The sequence below is a fragment of the Phoca vitulina genome, unplaced genomic scaffold (genome assembly GCF_004348235.1).
Source record: "Phoca vitulina isolate PV1807 unplaced genomic scaffold, GSC_HSeal_1.0 scaffold26, whole genome shotgun sequence".
Classification (NCBI taxonomy): Eukaryota; Metazoa; Chordata; class Mammalia; order Carnivora; family Phocidae; genus Phoca; species Phoca vitulina.
The window spans coordinates 26862308-26888516 of NW_022589729.1; the positions used below are offsets into that span (position 1 = coordinate 26862308).

General features: G+C 46.2%; 1 protein-coding gene across 9 annotated transcripts; it reads left to right on the forward strand.

Annotated features, from left to right (window-relative positions):
* Nucleotides 1-25034, forward strand: PFKFB2 (6-phosphofructo-2-kinase/fructose-2,6-biphosphatase 2). 9 transcript variants are annotated; one of them, XM_032422095.1, is made up of 15 exons: nucleotides 21-228; nucleotides 1412-1519; nucleotides 7082-7207; nucleotides 7707-7803; nucleotides 8232-8298; nucleotides 8428-8502; nucleotides 8872-8928; nucleotides 9836-9960; nucleotides 12008-12215; nucleotides 12658-12804; nucleotides 13498-13602; nucleotides 14356-14485; nucleotides 15311-15373; nucleotides 15803-15867; nucleotides 16499-21413. In XM_032422095.1, the coding sequence occupies exons 2-15, from the start codon at nucleotides 1432-1434 to the stop codon at nucleotides 16697-16699; spliced, it is 1554 nt and encodes a 517-aa protein (XP_032277986.1). In that variant the 5' UTR covers nucleotides 21-228; nucleotides 1412-1431; the 3' UTR covers nucleotides 16700-21413. The 9 variants fall into 9 exon arrangements, with proteins under 9 accessions (XP_032277990.1, XP_032277986.1, XP_032277992.1 ...); XM_032422101.1 differs by lacking the exon at nucleotides 16499-21413 and adding an exon at nucleotides 23010-25034 and having other exon boundaries at nucleotides 32-228; XM_032422096.1 differs by lacking the exon at nucleotides 21-228 and adding an exon at nucleotides 236-387.
* Nucleotides 25035-26209: the final 1175 nt, after the last annotated feature.

Here is a 26209-nt window from a genome sequence, read left to right on the forward strand (position 1 = left end):
TCTCGCGAGAGTTTGAAAAAACGTCAAGCATTTTATTAACCCCGCCCCCAGCCCTATGAGTTGCCTAGCAACGATGCAACCAACCTCCACAGTGCGAGGAAACTTGGGAGCTTGCGATCTTTTGGCTTCACAGTTTCTTCCACCTTCGGGAGCCAGCGTCAGCGATTCCGATTTGAGCCCCGCCCCAGGGAGCCTGCGGGCGCTGGATTGGCCGATGATTCTCTCCAGGTGAGGACCGACGCCAGTGTGGCGGAGCCTGACAGGAGCACGTGATTTGCCGGCTACTGGTGTGCCGGGCTCTGGCCACAGTGTGTCAGCTCCCGTCCGCAGCCTAACGGGACAAGTACCGGGGCCACTGCCGGGAGGGAGCTTAGGAGGGATCATAGGGTGAGCGGTGGCTGTACGGCGCCTCGAAGGGCCGGGGCGGGCGGGAGAGGGCGGGGGGCTGCGTGCGCGGGGATGAGGTGAGGGACGGTGATGCTTTGCCGTTTTCGGGGAAGTGCCGGCATTGCTGGGAGTGCAGACGTTCTGGGACCGGGAGCGGCGGCTGGTGCTTGGGTTGGAGGATTTGTGTGGTCAGTGGAAGAACAGTGCAAGGTCCTTGAAGCAGTAGGACCTTCGGTCCTCACGAGCCCCTTGTCTGGGTGTGGGGCGTGAGCGCGAGGCTATCCCACCCCGGTTCGAGTCAGGACTTCTTATTAAGCAGGTGACCTTGGGGAAGTCATTTACCACCTCTTTGCGCCCCATTATTCCTTATAGACTGTGAACCAAGGGATGGGTGGGAAGAGGGTGCAGAGCAAGGGCGTGAGAATGGGAACACCAGAGGAGAAATGGTGACGCGCTAGGGTCGTCACGGGGTCCAGTTACAGTTTTTCCTTCAGGGAACATGTTTGAGATTTCCCCCACTTCTCCCATTTTTGTCAGGAATAAATCCTGCCATTGGACTGCAATGACTGTATGATAATGAACTCGATCTATTTGCAACCCATCTCACCCCCGACTTTTACCATTACTCTCCCCAGCTTTTTAAACTAAAGTAGAGGTCAGGAAGGAACTTGGATAAGCCACCTAATTTTATTAAACTTAGTTTTTCAACCTGTAAATTGGGGGAAAGTAACAATGGTGGCAAATAAGCCTTATGGAAGGATTATTAGAAGGATTGAAGGAGCTAATTTATGTGAATGTAACTCCTAAGTCAGCATTAAAAAGGCAAGATTCTAGTACAACTGAGTCTATAGATGAGGAAACAGGGCTAGGGAGGACTTATCAAAGGACATGTAGCTATTAACCCAGAGCAAGAGGGCTGGATTGGACTCTTGGTCCAGGATTCTTTCACTTCTATTGCACCTGTCCTCTTCCCTGGGTGTTTTGAGGTATGTCTCCTTCCTTACATCCCTTTTGTCCCTTTCAGGCATTTCCCGAAGAGCTGCCATGTCTGGGAATACTGCATCTTCATCAGAACAGAACAACAGCTATGAAACCAAAGCCTCCAATCTTCGAATGTCAGAGAAGAAATGTTGTGAGTCTGGGGAAAGAGGAGGGGCTGCTCCCTCCCAGAATTCTATCTTGGGAATATAGTTGTAATCCTAGACTTTGATGCTTGTTGGGAGTGAGAGAGAATTCTTTGACATGGGAATTTAAAACCAAGTATACAACAGGAATTTCTTGTGTGAAACAAGTAGGCCCGGTGAAATGTCTGTCATTGGGTCCAGACTGCTGGTATATCCCCACATTTTCTTACTGCTTTCTTTGACTGTCTCGTGGGGGAATCTGCACATTCGATTGATGTTGAAAGTTACCCACTCAGTGATTAAGGCAGAGTGGCAGGTGCAGGGATTACTTAGGGCTGATACTGTTAACAGTTTCCCTTCATTTTTTGGGCTATGTTTTGTGAAGGTGCTGCTCACTGCAGAAATTGCAGTAAGAGCCAGTAGTAGTTCATTTCAGCAGGCCTCAGGGGGAGTCAGGTCTGACGTCTGACCTCTCACTCTCACTTGGGCACCCTGCATTCCCACAGGGTTAGCCTTTGCACTTTGCAAGGTATTTTTCCTGTAGGTTCATTCCTGTGGGGACAGGTTTGACCAGAGCGTTTCCATGCCAGTTCTTTAGACAGAGATAGCAGGTGGGTTTGCCGAGAGGTGAAGCATCATTTCTTCTCCCCTTGCATTTGCATTCCTAACCCTCATTGTAGCCTGTATGGGCAAAAGGTCCTGGGCAACTGGCCCTTACAATTTGGGGGGAACCTCAAGGAATGCTGACCCTTGCCCTTGCTTCCGGGTGCACCTTTCCTCTGGAACCCTGTCAGTCAGTGCTCACTTCAGTGGTCATGTATATAGCAGGTGGAAACAGCCAACCAGCATGAGACCTGGAATCATGTCCTGTTCAAAGCTTTCCCCAGAGTCTCGACCTTGATATTGTGTCCTTGTCAGTCTCATGATTAATGATGATAATCTCTTTTTATCTAGCACTGATGAAGCTTGCTGAGCTTTGCACTGCAACAGAGGCAGCTTTTTGTATGTGGTACTGGGGTTGGCACACCTGTATAATTAGGGTCTCCTTTCTCTGCCAGGGCAGGAAGCCAGGTACCGAGGGCAAGTACCCCACGGGAGATAACTAGTATAGCACGATGTTTGAGTGCAGCCCTTGGAGTCAGACTGCCCGGGTTTGAATCCTGGTTTTACTCCTTCCTAGCTGTGTGCCCTTGAATAAGTTGCTTATCCTCTCTGTGCCTTAGTTTGCTTATTTATAAAATGGGGATACTGATATTATCTTCCCCTAGAGCGATGTGAGAATTAAATGAGTAAATATAGGAAAGCACTTAGAAGAGTGTTTATAGAGCTAAAGTGTATTTTTTTTTTTTTTTTTTTTGCTGGTGACTTTTCATTGCATATAAATTGAATTATACTGTAAATGGCTGTGCTGGGAGCTCACTATTTATAAGAGCCCTATGAAGAATTAGGTTTTCAGTAAAGAATGTTTCCTCCTCTTGCTTGACAATATCGTAGCCCAGATTTGGGAGCACTAAAGAGAGGTGCATTTGTGTTATTGGGACACTTGATCCAAAAGAGTACAGAGAGCAGGTGGCGGCATGGGCTGCACAGTGCCCGGCGTCAGCTGTATTCTCCACAGAAACCTGCTCCATGCCATTCAAACTCTTCTGCAGTTTTTCTGCATTGAGGGCTCTCGATAGTCAAGGAGGCAGTAATCCCAGGTCTCCTTTCTATCCTCTAGACTCTAAGTCCTGCTCTGCGCTCTGATTTCTCCTCTCCAGCTCCACCCTCTTCTCCCCGACTGGGAGCATCTGGGGGGTGGAGGGAGAGGTTGTCCCGACTCCACCATCATTCATTTACCCCCTTCTCTTCTTCCCTCATGGGTTGGACTGGGAGACTTCTGCAGCCATAGTCAAAGGAGAAATACAGTCATGAAAATACCTGTTTGTTTATTTACTTCTCTCCATTGCTTGCCTGTGTGTTGGAGCAGGCTCCCCTGGCTGCTTAGTGCTCACACCCAGCAGTTGCTTTATTAATAGCTCAGCCGTTATCTCCTTGCTGCCAATTACACCTGTGTTGGCTGGCTTCACCCTGGGAAGTGCCAGAGCTGGAGGACTGGAGAAGGACTTCAGGGAGCCAAAACCTCCAAAGGAGCATTACTGGAACTTCAGCTGCTCCAGGGATGGGGGTGACGGTGGTTGCTGGCTGAGGTGCCTGTAAGGTGCTCAGATGACTGGTTTCAGGGCATCTTACAGGCACCTCAGGAATTAGGCAGGTGGGGACAGCAGTGAGTGTGTATATGCTTTTCTTTGTTTCTTTTCTTCTTTGAGATTTTGAGTAGGTCTGAAACAGACAAGTTCCCATGTGTACCTTTCCCCAGTTACAAAAGCAATATGTGTTCATGAAAAATTCAAACAAAACAGAGAGAAAGTGAAAAGTAAAAAAATCTCTCACAGTTTCTCCTGTCCCTGTTAAGTTTGATTCTTCCCGACATCTTCTGGTGTATTCTGTCAATGAAAATAGGTTCATACTGTACATATTCTATTCTGCTGCTATTTTCCTTTTTTTTACTTACTATCTTGTGGAGGGCTTTGTGTGTGTGTGTGTGTGTGTGTGTGTGTGTGTAAATCCAGATTTACCTCTTTCTGCATAGTATTGCATTCTAGGGATATGCCAGCCTCCCCCGATGGACATTTGCCCTGTTTTTGGTTTTCCACCATCACAAACAATGCTGCAGGAGCATCCTTGCCCATATATACGTTAGCACATGCGTGCTAGCAACTTTTCCTACAGAAGTAATAGGAGGAAAGACACATTTGAAATGTTGATCAGCATTACTAATTTATTCTCCTAACTAGTTCTGTATTGTTAGCTATTTTTCATCTTTCAAAGGGCATGGGTGGAAATCGGGCATTGTCAACTGTAGCTGTGCTGGTTCAGTAAAACGTTAACTTTCTCAGTGTTTAGCCGCAGAACTTGGATATCTCATGCCTATCAAATAGCAGGAGATAATTAGCAGTTTTATGACTACTCAAGAATGAAAAAATAACTAATGAAACACATTTTAATAGGCTGCGTATTTTAAAAATATTGGGCCTATTTAGAACAAATAGTGGAAGAAGGCCTTGTTTATGAAAAGGCAGGGAACCACTGACCTACTAGACTACCTTTCAGGATTAGATTAGAGAATTTAGTCATGCTTACCACATGGCTCCCTTGGCCAGGTGCTGACAGGAGCTGGTGGCTGGGACTGATGTGGCAGTCATGAAACCAGGAGTCCGGTCAGAGCCCTGACCTTGACTTTCTACTGTGGAATTGTGGACCAAGCTCTTCACCTCCCTGGGTTTGGGTGTTTCTGTTTGTAGTAGGGAAGTTATCAAACCTTCAATTCCTCTAAGTATGTTCATGAGGGAGAATAAGTTTAAGATGGAGAAAGTGAGTTAAACCTTGTTTAAAGAAGGTAGGAGAGAATTCCAGGATTAAAACAGCTTTCCATTATAAGCCAAGGGGTATGTTACATTGTCTCTGAAATTGATCAGCTTGAGCTATATACTATTCAAATTAAGGTGCTAGTGGTTTTGTTTTGTAACAGGCAGGACAAAATGTTCCTAATTTTGTCAACGTGGCAGTTTGAAATAGGAAGTGTGTTTTAGTTTTGTATTCTGGAAAATGAGAAGCCCAGAGGTGGGAGATGTGGAGCCTTGGGGAGTCCTTTTTAGAGACCCCTGTTTTTTGTTGTTTTTTTTTTTTTTTTGCTCTTAGCGTTCTCTGCCCAGTTAGGTAAACATGTAGCAGCTGGTCCCCTGTTTAGCTTCAGAGCAGCTCCCAAGCATCAGTTCATTTTTAGCTTTAGGGAGGGTAAGAGGACCTTTGGGGGAAGCGCCTAATGGGCTGGAAGTTGTGGACAAAGCAGGCCCAGAAGTGCAAGTAATGCGGCAAATCATGGGGGATTGAGCAGAGCATGGTGGTGAGCTGGAGAAAGTGAAGACTCAGGAGGATTTTACTACTGAAAGGCGAGGCAGTTGTACCCAGGCAGACCTGTCAGGAGTCAGAGATCAGGGATTCACATCAGCTGAGGCTGCAGGGTGGCATTTTCCTGCCTGTGTGCTTCCTATTTGGACACAGATGAAAATCACTTCCATTGCTCCTTGCCTGCTTTGGAGGAGTCCCTGCCCAGGCCCAGGAATTGTCCATGTGCACAGCAGGTAAAGGACTAAAGGCCAAGTCCTCTGACCCCGAGTCTGGGCATCCACTCCCGCCTCACCACTTGGGGCCACTCTAGTTTCTGGGTACTTCTTGCCCAACACCCCTAGGAAACTCTCTTCCTTCTGAGGTCTGTCCTCTACCCAGGCCCTTCTGCCCACTTCTCCAGTGAGAGCTGTTGAGAATGACTTTCCCGTGCAACCACCTAAGTTTTACCCAGTTGTTTCTCAGCCTTATGGACCACCTCGTCCCAGCACAGAGAAGCAGCAGTACCCGGCAGGGCACCTTCCAGAAGGCAGTGCCAGGAAGTGGAAAGCAAGGCGATGCTTTCCCTTTCTCATCCCTGGGTGGGGCCTCCCCTCACAAGAGTCTGGAGTCGTCCTACCCGACCTCGGTTGGTCCGGGCCCCAGGGAAGTGGTGGGCAGCAGTGGAGGCCCCTCTCCCACCACTCATCTGTGGCAGGATGGGCAGGGAGGAGCCCGGCCCTGTGAGCAGGCTGCGGAGGAAGCACAAGCTCTGGATTCTAGTGCTAGCTCTTCCATGACCCATCCTGTATCCTTAGGCGAGTCACCTGACCTTTGACCGTCTAGTTTGCCCCACCTGTCCACTGAGCCCTATCTCTGTACATGAGCATTCCTGAACTAAGTTTCCTCAGGAAGGATGGACCAGTGACTGTTCCTGCTTCTGGATTTCTTGCTTTCACGCGGCCGTTGAGGCCAGCTGCCCATGCTGCCCTTGCAGGCTAGCTTTACCATGAAGCTTCCTGAGGGGTCTTGTCAGAACTTGTGTCAAGTAGGCTTTGCCACAGTCTGAATCTCACTATGGTTTAGAAATTCGGGCTTAAGCTTGTGTCCTGAGCACAAAAGCCAAAACAGTTTGAGACCAGCCTCTTTTTACAGTGGGCAGGGCTAGTTCTTGCTCATGGCTTTGAAGGGATAGATGGGATCCTCAGGATAGAAACTCTGTTGGACCTTTTGTAGGAGCCAGGCCGGCTCATCCCTGGGGAATCTCCAGGCACAAGGCGTGCCTCCACAGCTGTATTGTTCTTGTGTTACTAGACATTCTTTTGTTAAGGAAGGTGCCATGATTCTTATCTTTCTAATCCTTGCCACTTTTGTGTCTCTTTCCACCTAAGGTACCTCTGTGGAGACTTTGCACATGTGGGGAAGACATGTCTTGACTTGGGTACTTCTTGGAAATTTACATGACCTTTTAGTTCTTTTTCAGGAGGTTGGCCTGATAGCTCCTCTATTTGCCATCCCAGTCTTCCCCTGGCTTGGCTGAGGTGTGTAAAGATTAAATGAGGTTATGGCTATGAAGTATCTAGCCCAGTGCACAAACCTTCTGCAGCCCCTAGTCGCTCAGTTCTGTTCTCTTTCCCCTCTAGCGTGGGCATCTTACATGACCAACTCCCCAACTCTCATCGTTATGATTGGCTTGCCAGCCCGGGGCAAAACCTATGTGTCCAAGAAACTCACGCGCTACCTCAACTGGATTGGGGTGCCCACCAAAGGTAGGTGCAGGTCATTTATTCCTTGGGAAGGGAAATGATTAGTTCTTGGGCCTCTCAAGCCTCTGGAGATCTGTTCTCCTTGGCATCAAGATTACAGGGTGCTCCTGGCAGAAATAGTGGTTGATTCCTGATTTGCTGGATTTATTCCCTGTTTACAGACTTGTTTCCTCTTGGCCTGGGTGGATTGGCCTAAATTTAAGGGCATGCCTTTGATGGTGTAGCGCTTTACCTCCATATAGATCATCTTGTCTAATCCTAGCAGTACTCCTGTGAAATCGCCAAAGTGGCTGAGGAAATTGAAACTCAGACAGTTTAAGACTTGTTCAAGGACTAATACATCTGAACTTGAATCTAACTTGACTCTAAATCTGGTATTGTTCCCAACATACCATGGTGCTTTTTTTCATTTCCTTGGCAACTCTGACATTAGACCAAGAAGTCCCCTTTGGTGGGGCCATTGTATTGTTTCACTGCTGAGGGCTGTTGGTGTCATCTGCAGTGTTTAATCTTGGGGTATATCGGCGTGAAGCAGTCAAGTCCTATAAGTCCTACGACTTCTTCCGGCACGACAATGAGGAGGCCATGAAGATCCGCAAGTGAGTCTTCTTAGGCCTGACCTCCCAGCGAGCTCCTTCTCTGCCATCACAAGACTGGATGTGGCAGGGCTTGGTTTTCCTGTCAGTAAATATCCTTTGGGGATTTTAACTGGAGATTATTTGGTAGACAGGTCACGTTGGGCTTGGGTAGGTAGCAGAACAGGCTCAGGGAGAGGCATGTGTGTTTGTAGGGTAAACCTGTAGAGTGAGACTTTATATGCATGGGGTAGGGGAATGGGAAAAATACAGGATAGTCTAAAACCCTCAGTGGGGAAGTTGAAAAGTCCAGTTAGGGGAAAATTTTGACCACTGGGAAAACTAAGTGGGAAGGGATATGACTCCTCTAGCAACCCAGTTGTTCATGCCTCTGGCTGTGCCTGAGCTTGGTCTGGCGCTGCTCTCGCTGATGTCCTCTGTTCTCGTGGCAGACAGTGTGCTCTGGTGGCGCTGGAAGATGTGAAGGCGTACCTTACCGAGGAGAGCGGGCAGATCGCGGTAAGCCTTCCCTGCCTCTTCCCCATCTTGATCTCCACCCAAGAGACTGCACAGCCTCACCCGGACTCTGCCTTGGTGGGATTCCAGTTCTCTCTGCCCGCTCATCTACTTTGCGGCCTCTCTCCCCAGGTGTTTGATGCCACCAATACGACTAGGGAGAGGAGGGACATGATTTTGAACTTTGCCAAGGAGAATTCCTTCAAGGTAGGGTTTGGCTCCCTGCTGGAGGAGAGGGATGAGTGGCGGTGGGGAGTCAAGAGGGACGTGAGGATCTCCTTGACTCTGGTGGGTGAGGAGGACAGGGTTGGCTATCCGCTTTTCTTTTCTTGGGAAATACCCCCAGTCCTTGAGTGTCTTCTTTCAGGTCCTTTCTCAGCCCCTTAGCCTGTATGTCTGAGGCCCTGGGGATGTGGTAAGAGCTATTTTTAAATGAGGAGGCCTTGAAGGCCACTTTCATGAAAAAAAAATCCCGGGGGGTGTGGTGGCCATGGTGGGGCAGGTGTGAGCACAGGCTGTTAATGAACAGCCTGGGCACTTTTGACTCATCTATCACTGCCTTCTCTCCCTGGCCAGGTATTCTTCGTGGAATCTGTCTGCGATGATCCTGATGTCATTGCTGCCAACATCCTGGTGGGTGACACCCCTGCATACCACCACCTCCCTGTCCTTTCTGCCTGGTGTTATGTGTGTGTTGGTGGGTGAGGGGGGAGAGTCAACTGGGCAATGAAAGAAAGAAATAGACATGTTTAACAATGCAGGGTGATCTTTTTGATCTGCCAGAGCACCATTTTATACTTCCACATTCTTCCCATAGGAGAAGAAACCGAGGCTCTGAGGAATAAAGTAAGAATGAGCTGTTGAATGGAAGCCAAGACTTAGACCGTAGGAGTTTTGGCCCTGTGTTCTGGGTATCAGCTGGATGCTGAGACCTAGGGATGTCCTCAGAGTAGATCAGCCTTTTCACTATCTGTCAGGGCCACCATGTAGGAAGGTCATCTGCCCACTCCCTGTCTAACATTCAGGTCAGTGCTCTGTGCACTGAGTGTCTCATGCCCTGGATGGTCACGGTATAAACCAATGCCCATTTGATGGGTTGTACTGTGCTGTGTGGACATGGTATCATGGTAGTGCTCTCCTAGCAGTGTGGGAACTTGGAAACAACTAAGAAGAGGTATCTGGTCCAAGTCAGGCATGCGTCAGATCAAGCACCCTATTCTGAGTGGTCGTACGGAGAAATTGAAGCCCATTCTGTGTTCCCAGCAGGGCACATAAAGGGATTGGGCCCAGGAGCAGTTTGAGCTGTGTGACTGCCTCAGTCCTTCAGCCAAGGGCAGGCACATGACTCCCCAGTTGTCTTTCCTTTCTTCGTTGCCAGGGTCACAGGACAGGGAGGGGGTGCTCACTGAACGGGGATTGCCAACACTCCAGTGAAAGAGCCCTTCTGTGGACTTCCTTCTCTTTATTTAGCATTGGCTGTTTGTACGAGGGCTGTTAAGGACACACCTCTGACCAGGCCCTACTCTCTCTATGATTCCAGGAGGTAAAGGTGTCGAGCCCTGACTACCCTGAAAGGAACAGGGAGAATGTGATGGAGGACTTCCTAAAGAGAATTGAGTGCTACAAAGTCACCTATCGACCCCTTGACCCAGACAACTATGACAAGTAAGGTTTAAGGCCATGGTTTGAAGGGCCTCAGGCGGGGGTCTCGTTTGAGAAAAGAGCCTTTCTCCCTCTGTCCTCAAACTTTCTTCTGACCATCCAGACCTATAATGTTTACATCATTCCAGAGAAACAAGGTATGGATTTGTGGCTTCTCTGTAGGTTGCATCTTACACTTGAACAGTGAAGTGTTTTTTATCATCAGTTCTTCCTCTCTGTTCTCTAAAACAAGATTTCTCAGTCTCCGCATTGCTGACTAATTCTTTATTACAGCAGTAGGGGGCTGCCCTGTGCACTGTGGGATGTTTAGCAGCATCCCTGGCCTCCACTCACTAGATACCAGTAATACTCCCAACCTACAACAAGCCAAAATGTTTTCAGACATTGCCAGGTGTCCCTGGGGGGCAAAATCAAGTAGTTCTGATCTAGGGTGTTGTAGGACACCCCTCAGAGATGTGTCATCAGCTTTTGATCAATTTTTGAAGTTTATTGTGTGTATATATCTATTCTGTAACACACATGTATTAGTATATAAGATTACATATATTACACACAAGAGTAACATAATATAGAAATATGTTTACATAGAACATATATGCATGTACAGATATATATAATGTATATATGATGTTATATATATAAATATATATGATACAAATACATATCAGTAAAAATGTGTAACAAACATAAATATATATAAAATGTGTGTATGTATATATATATATACACGTGTGTGTGTGTGTGTGTGTGTGTGTGTATACATATATATAAAGCATGTAAAGTCCTTAAGAACATGCCTGGCTCATCAGAAATGTCTGATTGAGTGCTAGCCATTATTACTGTGGTAGTGTCTACTAGCAATGTGGTATGCAATATGGGTTAACTTGATGTGCATGAGGTATAAGAGCCATAGTAAAAATTCCAGGCCTTTTGGAAAGATTCATGCACAATGTATTTTATCCGTTTTTTTTTTTTCCCAAAAACTAATGATGTACTATATGTTGGCTATCTGAACATAAAGAAGAAAAAAAAAAGAGCCATAGTAAAATGTGAAGTCCATGTTGAAGAAAGATGTGTACACACAGAAACCTGGGGAATGTGGCCATACAGTTAACGGCTATGTTTGAATAAGATATGGCCCCGCAGCCAAGCAGATGGCAAGATAAGTCTGCGTAGCTCACTGTTCCATTGTGGTAGTGGTCTGCTTAATGTTTTGAGTCTTTAAGTTCCTTCAAGTAGATTGCCCAGAATGTTAATATTTGGAGGTGTTCCTTAATATAGAGTTTGAAAACCACTGTTCTAGAGATGGTGTAATAGTATATTCTTCTACATAGAAGTCCTTTATAGAAAAACATTCTAGAACAGTGTGTGTGTGTGTGTGTGTGTGTGTGTGTGTGTGTGTTTATAGATAGTATTTCTGATGGTAGGGTTTGGGTGATTTTTATTTGCGTCATTCTACCTTTTTTTGAAAATGTTTTTGGAATAAGTATCATTTTTTTTTAAATTTAAATTCAGTTAGCATTTATCATTTTTACAATGAGAAAAATTCTCTGATGAGGCAACTGCTGCAGAAGTACCTCTGAGAGAGGCTTGATTAGGTAAATGCAGGGAACATGGAGAGATCTCTAAGATTCTGCTGCCTGCTGCCCTCCCCGCGGGCCATGCCATCCCCTGGCCAGGTCTTGACCGCCTCAGATGGGGGTTGTGCTTCTCACCAAACTTCAGGGTTAGCAAAATTGTCAGGTCACCTAGTCTAACCCTTGAGGGAAAGCCTGGATTCTTCGTATCCTACTTATCTAAACTACATGGCACAGTACAGGCACTTGAAGAAATGGTAGACTGGCCAGAAGTTCGGGACATCTTACTTCATCTTGGGTCTGAGGTGCAATCCATCTCTTACCAGTTGGTTCCTTAAAATGTGGGTTGGCTCTGACAGGAGACAAGGAAGAGCTGCCTCAAACCTGCAAGTAATTATGGGAATCCTTCTCTTCCCGCTGGTATCCTCAGATTTTCATTCCCAGGGATTCTCTTTTCTCCTGCTCTGTCCCAGGGATCTTTCTTTCATCAAGGTGATAAACGTGGGCCAGCGATTTTTAGTGAACAGAGTCCAGGACTACATCCAGAGCAAGATAGTCTACTACCTCATGAATATCCACGTGCAGCCTCGCACCATTTACCTTTGCCGGCACGGAGAGAGCGAATTCAACCTCTTGGGGAAGATTGGGGGTGACTCTGGCCTCTCGGTGCGGGGAAAACAGGTGAGGCATTCAGCAGCAGGCTGGATTTCTCAGGCTTAGAGTTGGAGGAAGGGCATGGTGGAGGTCATCTCTCTTATCCCCTTACTTCTTCCTAAATCCCATTGGGGCTGAGGCTGTGGTTTCAGATAATCAAGCAAATGTGGAAGACCTCTTCTTGTCCACTGATTCTAGCTGTGTTGTAATGTGGTAACTTGGAACCACTTCTGTTAATTCAACCGTCAGATATTTATTGGGCATGACTTGTGTGCTGAGCACGGTACAGGATGCTCCAGTGGAAGTTCATTTCCTCTTGGGTTTATCATAACTGTGTAGCACCTTTTGGATTTTGACCATGGTCCTACACGTTGCCCTTTATAGGCCAAGTTAGCAATTGTGTGTGTGTGTCTGTATGTGCGTGTGTGCGCATGTTTCTCTCCTTTAAAATTTTTATCTCCAACCCCAGTTTGCCCAGGCTCTAAGGAAGTTTCTGGAGGAACAGGAGATAGCAGACCTCAAAGTGTGGACGAGCCAGCTAAAGAGGACTATCCAGACTGCTGAATCCCTGGGTGTGACCTATGAGCAGTGGAAGATTCTGAATGAGATCGATGCTGTGAGTAGGAATTCTGATGGCTGCAAAGCCAATAAGAGTCTCTTATTCAGGCAGGAGCTCTCAGAAGTCACAATATGGGCAGTTTTATCTAGAAAACTAGAACTACCAGGTAGTAGCAGTAGGGGAGGAAGAGGGAACAATTGCACCCCAGTCAGGGCTTCCTGCCTGTTTGAGCACCTGTGCCAGTCACGGGCCTAGACCAGTCTGTGACCTAGCCCCTCTGGCATCTGGGGACAGCACGGCTCCATTTTGTTTCTTTGTATATTTTTCTGCTGGGGAAAAGAAATAACTAACAACTCCCTTCTTTAATTTCTGCTTAGATCACTTGGTCCTTTCCAAATTTTTTTCTTGGCTTTCTCTGTCCTTGAGCACAAAAGCAGATATTTCTTTTTCTTTTCTTCCTCTGTACCTTTTTATGCCTTCTGCAAGAATTCTCTGGTCCCTTCAGTTTCTCCTCCCCTGCTTCCTGTTCCCTTTATCCTGCTGACTTTTCTTGGACCTTTAACTTTTCTGAGGTAATCGGAGCAAGTAGTCGGAGCAAGCTGAGAAGCCACGTCCCCTGCGCAGTGGCCCTCCCCGTGCCAGGCACTGTGCTGGGACTGGGACACTAAGGATTCCTTAGTGTCGCCCCCCTTGTTTAGGGGGGGCCGCATGGGGCGGCCTCCCTCCTGCAGCCGTTGTGGCTCCCTGCAGGGCGTGTGTGAGGAGATGACCTATGCGCAGATTGAGAAACAGTACCCGGACGAGTTCGCGCTTCGAGATCAAGAGAAATACTTGTATCGGTACCCTGGTGGGGAGGTGAGATTTCCCCTCACGTGGTGTGACTGTCCAGCCCTCCGTTGGGGGTTTAGCTTTAATTAGGGGGAAGGAGTGAATGGGATGTGGAAGGTCTAGAAAGGGTAGTCAAGGCATCATGTAGTTTTGTCCTCCAACTTTGGGTCATAGTGTGTTTAATTCAGCTTAGACCGTCGAATATCTCATTAAGATCTCCAGGGAAAAGGGTGGCAGGATGTCTTGTGTGTTGATTCATTGTAGAATCAGCATCTTCTTTTTTACTTCTTTTTTTCGTTCCACTCCCTCAGTCCCACCCCGACCCAAGCAGGTATAGGCCCCGAGTCAATATATGGGGTATGAATGATTTCCCTGTCATCTCGCATGTCTGAGGCTGTTCGCTGGCCCAAGGGGCTTTGTAGTCTAGAGCCCTGGGAGGCCCAGGTAACTAAAACCAACAGCAGAGGTCCAGGAAAGCCCTCGGAGCCTCATGTGCTGCCTGTTCATCTCTGGGAAGGAAAAAAGACCCAGGCTGAATTCACATTTCTTCTTTTTGACCTGTAGTTTTCTCAATCTGAATGTTGCTCTTGAAAGGTCTGAGGATTCTCAAGAGATCACAGGGCTAGGGGTAGTTAGCAGGCGACATGAAGTCGCTGAACCTCCAGCAGGAAAGCCAGCTGGGGAAGAAGGAGAAGTGGCCTCCTGACTCTGGAGCCAGCCACCGACTTGGCTGCTAGCCTGTGCCTGGCCTCCCACCAGTCTGCCTCACTTCCCCCGCAGTCGTACCAGGACCTGGTGCAGCGGCTGGAGCCCGTCATCATGGAGCTGGAGCGGCAGGGCAACGTCCTCGTGATCTCCCACCAGGCTGTCATGCGCTGCCTGCTGGCCTACTTCTTGGATAAGGGTGCAGGTGACATTTGGGGAAGGGCCAGGGGACACAGTCATGGCGAGGGGGTTGGACTCAGGGTGGCGCCAGGATCCCAGGCAACAGAACCTGCCCCTCTTCCACTCAAACTGGAGTGCATTCTTCTGACAGCAGTGTGGGGCTCCCAGCAGCCACTGGGCCAGCTACTCGCTGAAGTTACTCCTCTGGTACCAAAGCCCCCATTGGAGAGTGGCCACTGCTGGAGCTCCTTAATCCTGCTTGGCTAGAGGGCCAGTGTCTAGCTGACCCTCCTGGCAGAATCAGAAAAGTGGTTTTGCACATTCCCGGCTTGTTATTTGGCTACAAGGAGGGTGGTGTCTTAAAAGCATCTTCATCCTTTGGATTCATCATAGGACAGTTTCTGGGTAAAGCCTGAAGGAACTTGCTGACTTTTCTGACCCTTCCCTTCCCTTCCCCTTCCCTTTCCCCTTGCCTTTCCCCTCCTCCTCCCCCTCCCCATCCCCTCCCCTCCCCTCCCCTCCTCTTCATCTATCTGAGCTGCTGGGCAGCCTGCAGATTGGCCTTTGGTACACCCACATGGGCCACAATCTTCCCTTCCACCGGGTCCTGCTCACTTCTGTTTTGCCTTCATGGAAGGTTCTAAAATGGACTGCTTTCCTTCCTTAGCCTCTCAGTAGCTTGGGCAGCTTCTTTAGTGGCCGTCCCGATAAATGTCTGGGGTCTAGGGGAGGAATTGTACAACTCTAGGTCAGGGTGAAGAGAACTCATGAGCTCCTTAGATTCTCCCACTTACTTGACCTTAATCCATAGTACTAAGAGACTTCTCTCACCTGGTCTTTCTGTTTTCAGATGAGCTACCATACTTGAGGTGCCCCCTCCATACCATCTTCAAACTTACTCCTGTGGCCTACGGTAACTATGAGCTTAGCAGTGGGCAGGACGTGGGGATTGAAGAAAGTCAGGCTATTTGAATTTTCTCTGAAGTTTGTCTAGAAGTTCAACTTTATCACCTCTGTATACCAGGGAAATTCCATCAGTGCTTTCCATTTTTAAAAGGATGTATGGGGGCGCATGGGTGGCTCAGTGGTTAAGTGTCTGCCTTTGGCTCAGGTCATGATCTCTGGGTCCTGGGATCGAGTCCCTCTCCCTCTGCCCCTCCCTTGCTCATGCTCTGCATCTCTCTCTCTCTTTTTTTAATACATGAATAAAATCTTTAAAAAAAGGATGTGTATATTTGGGAATATATACATTCTTTTATGGTATGTTTCCCATACTGAATCTAAGGAATTTTTCTTGGAGCTTTTTTCCTGAAGGCCTTTTCTCTTTCCTCTGTTTCCTCAGGATGTAAAGTGGAAACAATTAAACTCAACGTGGAGGCTGTGAACACTCACCGTGACAAGCCAACTGTAAGTATTTTCCCGCGGATGAACATGAGTCTTTGAACCTTTGACATCACGAGACTCGGGTTTTGTTTATGTACAAAAGGGAAACACATCCAGAACTCATGTCCTATGTAACTCATGTCCTAGTCTGCTTACTTCCAAAAGGAAGAAATGTTGGAATTATTGCTTTTTAAAATTAGCACCTCTTTCATGAGTCTTAACCTTGAAAGTTGGCTCCTGGAAATCCAGTTAAATATGGGAAGTGTTTGGCTGAAGTCAAATACAGATTTTTTTTTCCCCCAGGGAGTGCTCCCTTTAGAAAGTAGGACCCAGAGGAGCCTATAAGGTGGGGTCAAGCGGTATAGGGTTTGTTCCTAGGTCTGTCCTGATAATCTGTGTGATCTTAAATAAGCCCCTTCCTTTCGTGGGCCCTCCTTCCTCCTTTGGAGTATGATGCTCAAGGAGCTTCTCCTTCTACAACCCTTTAGCTTTCTGGGACTAGGGCTAAGGCCATGGCCCATGTCTTATGAGAGACTCTTATCTGCAGAGGAGCAGGACTGGAGGAAACGGTTGTGGTTGCAGGCATTATTTAACCTTTATGAGTGAGCTTTTGGCTTGGCTTTCATTTGTGTGGTGTCCCTCCATTTCCAATTAGAACAACTTCCCCAAGAACCAAACCCCTGTAAGGATGAGAAGGAACAGCTTTACGCCTCTGTCCAGTTCGAATACAATAAGGCGTCCAAGAAATTACAGTGTTGGGAGCCGGCCCCTCAAGCCCCTCAGCCCTCTCCGTGCCCTGGACACGCAAGAAGGGGCCGACCAGCCGAAGACCCAAGTCAGCATTCCGGTGGTGTAACCGTGTGTCCCCTCCAGGCTTGGCCTCCTGCCCTTGTCTCTAAGCACCAATGAGTCATTTAACTTCCAGACCCCACCCCCAACACCCCACCATGGACTTTAACACAGAATGTGAGCTAATGTGTTTCCACACCAATCTTAGCTGTTCTCCAGTGTGAAACATCTCCCCGCCCAGGGGCAATTTGACCAGTGGGTGTTTTAGGACATGTCCTCGGTTGGGGTGGTCTGGAGGAGGAGGAAAAGGGATACACTCCCCTGGGTGCTTAGCATAGCTGGGTCTGAGGTTAAGCCTGCCCCATAGCCTTGGTTCTTAGCCCTGGTGTCTAAACTCCTCATGTCCTTGTGTTGGTAAAGGAGGGGGTGGGGCGGAGGGGGAGACAGAAGCCCATTTTTCCTTCACCTTTGTCTCTTCAGGGTGTGCTTTACTCACAGTCCTTACTTGCCTGCTTTGTTCCCCCCCTTGCTCACCTCCCCTTTGGATTCTCCAGTGTGATGCATGGCATTGTCATCGTGTCTGTTGAGGAGGGAAGGGGTGGTTGGCGAGAGAGAAGTCTAGGCTCTGTTGATGCTCTCTGCAGGGGGCCTCAATGGATCCAGACTGGGGGAGCTTTTTTTTTTCCCCCTCTCCTTTCCTCTCAAGCCAGGTCCTGAAAGGGTCAGCCCAGGCTGCAGAACATCCACAGATGCTCTGGAGCCCGCAAGTGGACATAGGGTGAGAGTTCGTGCCTCCTTTCATGAGAGCCAGTCCTAAGTCTTTGAGGCTCCGGGGGAGTTGGCTCTGAGTATGTGTGAAATATCTTGGTTGGTATTTTTCACTTCAAGAGCCAGCCATGGCATCTCATCTTGGTTTCCAGGAGTCTTTGGGACCTTGAGGGGTCTAGCTCTTAATTATCTGGAACTGCCTATTCATTTTTGGCGGCTGTGGAATGGGGTTTAGGAGAATAGGACGTTCTCTAGGTCTTGCAGGGCTCTTGTAGGGCAGTCATGTCTTTTTTCAGTGGCTCCCAGCTTTGCCAACCACAGCAACTTTCCTGCCGAGGCCAGTGACCTCTGGGGCTGTTTAGAAGGACAGAGTTAGATTAAAGTCACCGCTGATACTGGAATTGCTCAAGGCAGACAGACGGCAGCGAAGAGTTCACTAGAGCTTTTTATTTTCCTGTGATTTTCAACACACACTCCTCTTTACGTTAAAAAATTTTACATGAGCAGTGTTTCCCCCCACCGCCCCAAATGTGGAAAGGCCTGGCCATGAATTTAATCTCCCTCACCGGTGTATTCTTTTATCTCATCTTGGTTTCCAGGAGTCTTTGGGACCTTGAGGGGTCTAGCTCTTAATTATCTGGAATTGCCTATTCATTTTTGTCATTTTGTTTTCTCTAGGGTTAAACAGGAAACGTTTAGAACAGGGGATTCTTAGCTCCTTGGTGGCCCCTCCAATTCGGTATATAAAACATGAATATATGTGCAGTTTTCTGAGAGAGAATTCGGATTTCTCATGAGATTTTTTAAAGTGATGGAATACATCCATACCTTAAAGTTATCAATTGTCTTTTAGAGGAAACCAGTGAGAGCAAGTGACGTATTTGCCAAGGGTCTTTTTCTTTGGTAATAGAAGACCTTTTGTCATGGTTGTCATCTAGGAGCATTCATTACAATCCTCTTTAGAATTTTTGAAACACATACATGCCCCAGTCCACATTAGGCTTAATACTAACTCAGAATCTCTGGGGTTGGGGTCTGGGCATGTATGCGTTGAAATAACTTCCCTGAAGATTCTGATTCATACTCAGGGTTAGAGCTCCATTTCAGTTGTGGGGAGAAATACTGGAGTAGTTCTTCGGACAGAGCGTCAACCTAAGAATTCTGAATTCTTTTTGGCTCTGAAAGGACGATTCTCTGGAGTTTGACGTGTGAGCAGATCACAGTATTGCACTAAGTAATACACTAAGTATTACACTAAGTGACCCCCTTGAAGGCAGGCTGCTGTGTTTTAGAGCGTTATTCTGGGTTCTTGTCCCATCTTTAACCCTTTACACTGCAAGGTATTGTGGAACAAAGCACTCTGCGAATAAATGTCCTCGGGTAATAGCTGGGAATTTTCAGCACTCTGGATAAAGGCACAGAGATAAAACCTGTAGGATGATAAAGGTTATCATCATAGGCAGCTGCCTTGTGACCTTGAGTCCTTTATTCTTGCATCTGAGTAGAGTAGGACATCACAGTGTTTCCAAAGGCTGCTTGCCTAGCTTCTGCTCCTCAGTGTGTCTAACCTGCTATTTCTGTTTTGCCATTACATTCTGGGTACATGGTGTCTTTGCGGGGCTTCGGGCTGGGTGGGGGGGGCTGATGGTGATAGGGTGCACAGAAGTGGAAGAAAAGGTCCTTGCCCTGAAGAAGGTTATTTTAGAGACAGGGTATATAGTTTATAATAAATGAACATTTGCAAAAGAGCAACACATTGCGTCTGTAAGTGTGGACACTGAAGGGGAGTTCAGATTCCTTCTGACTTTTCTCTTGTCCTGTGAGACTGAAGGGGGGTAGCAAGTGAGAGTCCTCCCCCTCCAGGTGAGAATGAGATGTGGTCTAGGTGGTGTGGGGGGCACTTTTACAAGGTGGCTTCATCTAACCTTACTTGGCCGGCAGCATCCTTAGCCCAAATGATTATTCATTCAGTTTTTTTTTTTTTCCTGCCGTGCAATAAGAATAATTCAGAGCTAACGAATGACAAGCAGGAGCATTTTGATCCAAAGACTTTGGATTTGGGTTGTGCATACTCTTAGTGAGAGGAGGATTCTCTAACACACAAGCATTGTGTTACCCTGTTATAAACCCCAGCATGAGCCACAGGTCACCGGGATGTTCACTGTGGCCCTCAGCCTGCTCCTTATTTCTCCACTCTCCCCCATGCTAGTTTGCTTCCCCCAAAAGAGGAGCCTGAGGTGGTCTTTTTAGTCTCAGGTGGGACACAAGAAATTAGAACTTCACGGTAGCAAGGCTTTCGGCATCCTTCAGTTTTTAGAGCAAGATCCCTCCAGAGAAGTTTCTGCAGGAAGAAGCCAGGAGAATACAGAATGGCATAGAGCTCTTACTCCAAATTTTAGAGAAGTTCCACTTCCTATCTTTTCTATCCTCCTCTTCCTTTCTTACTGGAATGTGTATTGGTAGTATCTGCACATTGCTATAGTTATGTCTAGGTCATAGATTCTACAAAGAAAGGATGGATTCCAGAGCACCTTTTGCTGAGGCTTTTGGTTTCATTGTGGGAGAAATAGGTGAAGGCTTTAGCATTTAATCTATTAAATTATTTAATCTAGTAAATGGAGAAAGGAAAATCCCTGTATATTTCATTTTCTTGCTTGGAAGCTGAATGATGAATTTTGTAACAGACTAAAAGAGGAATCCAAAGCAGATTTAGAGAACTAGCTTCTGTTGCCTCATAATCCTCAAATTAGAATTTAGTTCTTATTAATCTGTATTGTCTTTGGTTTTTGTTTTGATAAGGGGATTGTTTTACATTCAGCTGCAAAGTAGAATTAGAAAATCTTAAAAACATGTGTAGGGGGTCTGCCCTATCTTATTGTCTCAGGGTTTTGTTTGTTTCTCCCCCAAGAAGTTAGAATTAGGAATACAATGTGTCTGTATTCCCAGGCTGAATGGAGGAGTGTTTCCTGTGAGGTTCCGGGTGTTCCTTTTTGCAATCCACAAATGGATCTGCAGAGGCACCAGCATTCTCAAGAAATATGACATAACTTTGGAAATAAATCCCATCTTCCGGTTTTTCTGTGAGTAGGAGGTGTGGGTTCTGGAGAAACTCACTGGCGCTTGGGGTAGCCAAAGGACAGGGGGAAGAATGTCTAATGATTGAGAGAACTATATCTGTGTTATATAGTCTTAACGGACATTCTATTGTTTTTGCCCAGTTCAGAAGCCATGTTGTGTTTGTTTTCAAGAAATTTGGTCAATTTACCCAGGTTTTCTAGGATGTATTTTGACTTGGTCATGTTTTAAAATATTTCAATTTAAAAAATATCTAACAATTGAGCAGGTTGTGACATTGGCAGGATGGATCTCTGACTTCCCAGAGAGGTGATACAGTCATCAGAAGTAAGTCCAGGAATCTAATTTGGATGCATAGTGTCCAGAAGACTGTATCTAGTAGCATCCATGTGCTTACTGACTGGCAGACCCTGGTAGAATCTGTATGCTGACTGACTGACCGACTGACAGACTCCAGTAGGGTTTTTTAATCTGACCGTCTGTTTTCTAATTGTACCAGTTAGTAGTATATGCATATTACTGTGATTTTGTGTCCGTTGCATGTGTCCTACAAAGAAAGGAAGTAAACACTTTACCTTTTTTTTCAGGGGGAAGTTCTGTACCTATGATTTTTAATAGACATTTCTTTTAGAGTAGCAGTCAAAAATCTCATCATTTTGTAGAAAACGAAGGTTGAACATCACTTTTGTATGATATTTTGTGAACTCAGTGAAGGAAGTACCTCCTCAAAGCCTGTAATTGTTACCTCTACCTGCGTGAATTCCACCCACTCTCCCACTTCTAGGCAGGACTTCCCTTTTACCGTCTGCTTCTGAACCTTCTGTGTCCTCAGCTTCCCTGTCACAGGATGTAGCAGTGGATAATGCTGTTGTTGCATTTGACTCTTATTCAAATCTAATAAATAAAAATGCAAAGGAAGTTTTGCATTTAAAAATTGATCTTAAGAGTTGGCAAAGGTGTTCTTTCCAGTCAGCCTTTCACTGGGGATCTAGGTAGGACCAATCTTTACCGACTCAATGTTTTTGTATCTGAACTGCTTGTATACATTTTTTTAATTGTGTTTAAATAACAAAATCCACTCGTTCTGATATGGTGATGGTTTTATTGTGGCAAAAGCAAAGGACTGATCACCAGCTGTGCCCCTGGAGGGGGTTGGAAATTGGTGAAGGGAATGAACTGAATTGGGAACTCATGTATAGAGTTATCCTGCGGATTTCCTAGGCACAGCTCTGGTGAAAAAGGAATGTGAGTCCTTACCAGCATTCTGACTTAATCTGGTGACATTGATATCAAAATATGCCACTCAGATCCACATAAGGTGTGTATAACTATATTTGAAATGTGCTTTTGTGTGTGTGTGTGTGTGTTTGTGTGTAGAATGGGCAAATAAAATTGTTGAGTAACTTGAACCTATGAGAAGGCTTCTGGGTTTTTTGTTTTATATTTTGGGTTGTGTTCTCCACCCACTCCCCCACCTTTGAAACTGTCTCCTGGTGTTCCATGATTGAGCCTCAGAGGAGCCAAAGCCAGTTGGCGGTGTGACTGGAGTCCTTGGTGTGGGCATGGCTCTCTTCCACCACCTTCTGGGAAAGATGGGAAGGACGTTATGGAAGGCACGTGAACTTCCGTAGAAGTTGTGTGGACTTGTTGGCGCCTCTACAAGAATTAAGAAAAACGTACCTTTGCCCGTACTGTACTATGACTCCCCTTAGCCACATGTAACTCATTATTGTAAAGAAAAAAGTGCGGAGATTTCTTAGAATTTAGTGGGCTGTTCTTCTAAAACATGACCCGCCTTTTTCTAAAGAGCTTACAGTCAACGGAATGAAATGGCATTTGACTTCTGGGACGGGAAGTAAGGTGGAACTCTGTCACCGCCTCACTCTTCAGTTCCTGGTCAGCCTCGAAAGGAGCTGCAGGAGCTCATTAGACATGCACTCTGGGGCCTACTGAGTCAGAATCTTCGACTTAATAGGATTACCAAGTGATTCAGATGCACATTTAATAGTTGAGAAACACTGCTCTAGGGGAAGAATTCCTCACAAAACATTCAATCCCAGTTTATGGGAAGAAGCTGATTTCTGCTCTGACGGATTGCAGAACGGACTGGGATAGCTACAACTGTAGAGGCCCTCCTCAGAAGCCACGTAGCCCGTGACAGCAATGCCGTTTTGTCAGCATGGTCTTTTGGTTGATAGTAGCCTGTGTGCTCTCCTTTTACCACAGGATTTCCTGCAGCTTCTACCTCCTATCTTGGGTATATAGCTTATAGTCTAGGTCTGGAAGAAGTGCCTGGTCCAACATGGTTACAAAGGTCGGTTTCTCAGGGAAAGAAGCCCATGCCTATACTGTTGGGAGTTTGCTAAAGGGTAAAAGGGTGTGTACCAGCACAACAGAGGGTCCATGCATGTGTGCGGAGGTGGGGATATGGGCGGTGGGGGAGCAGTGGGGGGGGGGGGGGGGTTCTGCATTACTTTTATTTGTCTTTTGGCCGTAGTCTAATCGCTTTGTCTCTCTTCCTCTCTGGCTCGTAGGCAGAGACCGGGTTGGCTGTGCACAGGCACTCTTCTTCAGCATCCCTCACATCGCTTTGCTGAGGATGTGAAGGCTGAGGCCAGACCTCTCCAAGATCTACTACAAAGCTTGGGATGGCAGCTCCACAGGGGCTCCATCAGGAAGTTAAGCTGGGATTGGACATTTGGGGCCACCAAAATGAGGCCTGGAAAAACATTACATTTCTTCCTGTCATACCTAAGGGGAATATCTTACACGGGATAACTTAACTTCCCTCTGCCTCAAAACATCTCACAGCCTGAACTGATCAGTGTGTATTATCTCTTTGCTGGGTGTGACCCCAGTTGGCCAGTCTTGTTCCGTTTCGGCATTTAACTTCCTACCCGCGATTGTATCCCTGGCGGCCTGTTCTTTTCTGAAGTGCAAATGCACCTCTTCAGATTTGTTTCCAAGTGAGAGGGCCGCACCGCGGCAAGCCTGTTCGGTGCCGTAAGAGCTGGTCTCTGCGTCCATTCCAGCCGAGCAGGCTAGAGGACAGTACACAGATGTTAGCCATCCCTTTTTGTCACGTTGGAAATGAGACAAATTCACCAGGTGAGTAGAGGGTACCTGAGAAAGTCAGTCCCTGAAATGTCCCTTCTGCGGCGATGGAAGAGCAGTGTCAGCCACCTTTTCATGTAGAGAAGTTTTTCCTTGTTCAGTCCCTGTAAGGGCAGGATCTGACTGCAAGACTCCCCAGAATGGGTCCCTGTCTTCAAAGTACCCTTTTCCTGAGTAGCTACTATATTTCCTACCTGATGCTGTGTGCCCTCACAGTGGCAGAGGGATATGTCATTCTCCAGTGGTTGGGAATGAGGGCTGGAGAGAAAAGTAGGGCACCATTGACATGACCTGGAGAAGTAGAGGGTTCCTTGGGAATCAACTCTGCCAGGGAGTTCTTACTTCAGACCAGGTGCAGGGGCACATGACTTTCTGTGGGGTTTATCACTATGATGTGGTCTCTACGAAAGCTGTGGCTGTGCCTTCGAGAGCAGCTGGTCTTCTGATGCCTGCCTCTTAGCTAATTGTCACTAGTGGGGTCTCTTATGTATAGAACACTGGGGGGAGGGCAAGGGAGACATGAGTCCTTGAGGGGTGTGTCATTTGGCTTCCTGTAAAGATAAGCCAGGTAATTCTCTAGATCAATGTGATTCTCTGTCAGTGTGATTTTAATATGTCACAACTCCAAAGGAGGGTATGGAAGCTCCAAAGGATAAGTATCTTACAAGCAAAATTCTTTTTTTTTTTTAAGGATAGTAAGTTTTTTAGCTTTTTAAATAATTTTTCCCTTTCATGCAGATACCCACTTGCTGGGCAAGAGGGTACGTAACAAAAGTAATGAAATGCAGCTTTTCCCAAGTGGTTCTTTTATACTGTGGATGATACAGGGCTCCGTTACCTAAGATGTGATGAGCTGGGCTGCGGGCAGTTCAGCATCCGGCAACCAGGAGCTTATTTTATACGCACAAAGCTGCCTTCAGAAAGGCTCCCGACTCTGCTCTGTAGCAGGGGATTTTCATCTGGCCATTTGTAGCATGTGGTACTGTCATCATTTTGTTCTTGTGCTGCGGGTTTCTTTCTGCATCTAAACGCAGTGTCTTGATGATCAGATAATGTTTTTATTTAGTTATTTATTCATCCATATGAGATATTTTTAAGTCCCATATTAGTGTTTGCATGTGTTTGATCAGAATGTAAGATAATTGGTGTTGTCTGTTTTTTGGTAGAAATTTAGGTAGTTTGAGATTTTAAGTGTGGTGTCCATAGTATTACCTTAAATTAAATTTCCAAGGTCTAGGTATCTGTCTTCTGTAAAAGGATGATAACTATGTTAAGGCACAATGGATTTCTTTTGAGTACTTTTTTTTTCTCATTGATTTTTATTATAAGTATCAACCAAGAGGTGCATTTCTCTGGAGAGAAGTTTATCTCCTGGATAAATAAAATCATGCTAAAATATGTCAGTAATATGTATTGCTTTGTAATAAGAAATATAATAAAAGTTATTTTTAATTTAAACATGTTAAGTAATTTTTGAAATCACCACAAAATAGGATAACATTTGGTGCATTATACATACCCAAAATGTTAATAATATTGTGCAAAATGTCTTTGAAACTAGCTTCTTGAAAATGATTCTCAAGTTCTTAGATCATATATATATTTCTAGCTAGTGCTTGAATTGGTGACTCCTGCCTTTATCAAGTTACATTAGCATTTCAAAATGATATCAGTGGGATCATTATTGCCATATATTATTGACATTCTGGAGCTTTATTAATTTATTTAACAAATATTTAATGATCATCTGTTGGTTTTCATGCAGTGAGTAAAACCAAGTCCCTGTCCCCTGTCCTTGGAAAGATCTCCAAGCACTTCTGCAGGTGTTACATTACCCGGCCATCAAACCATCATTTGTAGAGGGAAAAGCACATCTGGGATCATTCTTATTTCACAAATAGGTGAATGAACACCCTTATTAAGTGACTTACCTCAGAACAAGGTAAATGGTAAGATGTGTAACAGTGAGGGCCCAACAAACATATAACATGCTGTTTTTAAATGTAGCTGGAAACTTCATAAAGATACCAGAAGTAGAATATGACTCCTCAGAGAATGCTCCAGTGTTGGGTGATGGTCATTATTTGCCTTATTTCTGTAGCCTTAATTATTCCCTCATGTGTTCAGCCTCTCCAGGGTCTTCTCTGGGGACTGTCTGTGAGGAGGCCAGCCTCACTAGCTTGCCCTGATCGGTGACAAGCCCACTGGCACTTCCCATGGCAGTCCAGCATTCGCCCATCACCATGCCTCATGGTCTTGAAGTATTCCCACCATCCAACCTACATTCATTGTCTTGAACTCATCTGAGGATTTGACAAAAGCCGAGGCCCCTCTCCCCCACAAAAGCTAGATACACCTCACTTTCGCATTCAGTGGAGCGGGCGTCATGACCGCAGGGTAGCAAAGCAGGAGCTAGATGATAATGTATACACACCCCATTTCCCTTTCTTTTCTTTGACATTTAAAAAAAAAAAAATCCATCCGTTTGATACTAACTTTTTTAAGCAGGGGGAAGAATATGTGGGATTCGGAAATGCTTACTTTTTAAAACCGGACACTGTAGAATATTGAGGAATTTGAATGGATTATCACAAGATAGCATCACTAACCTCTGGGGCAG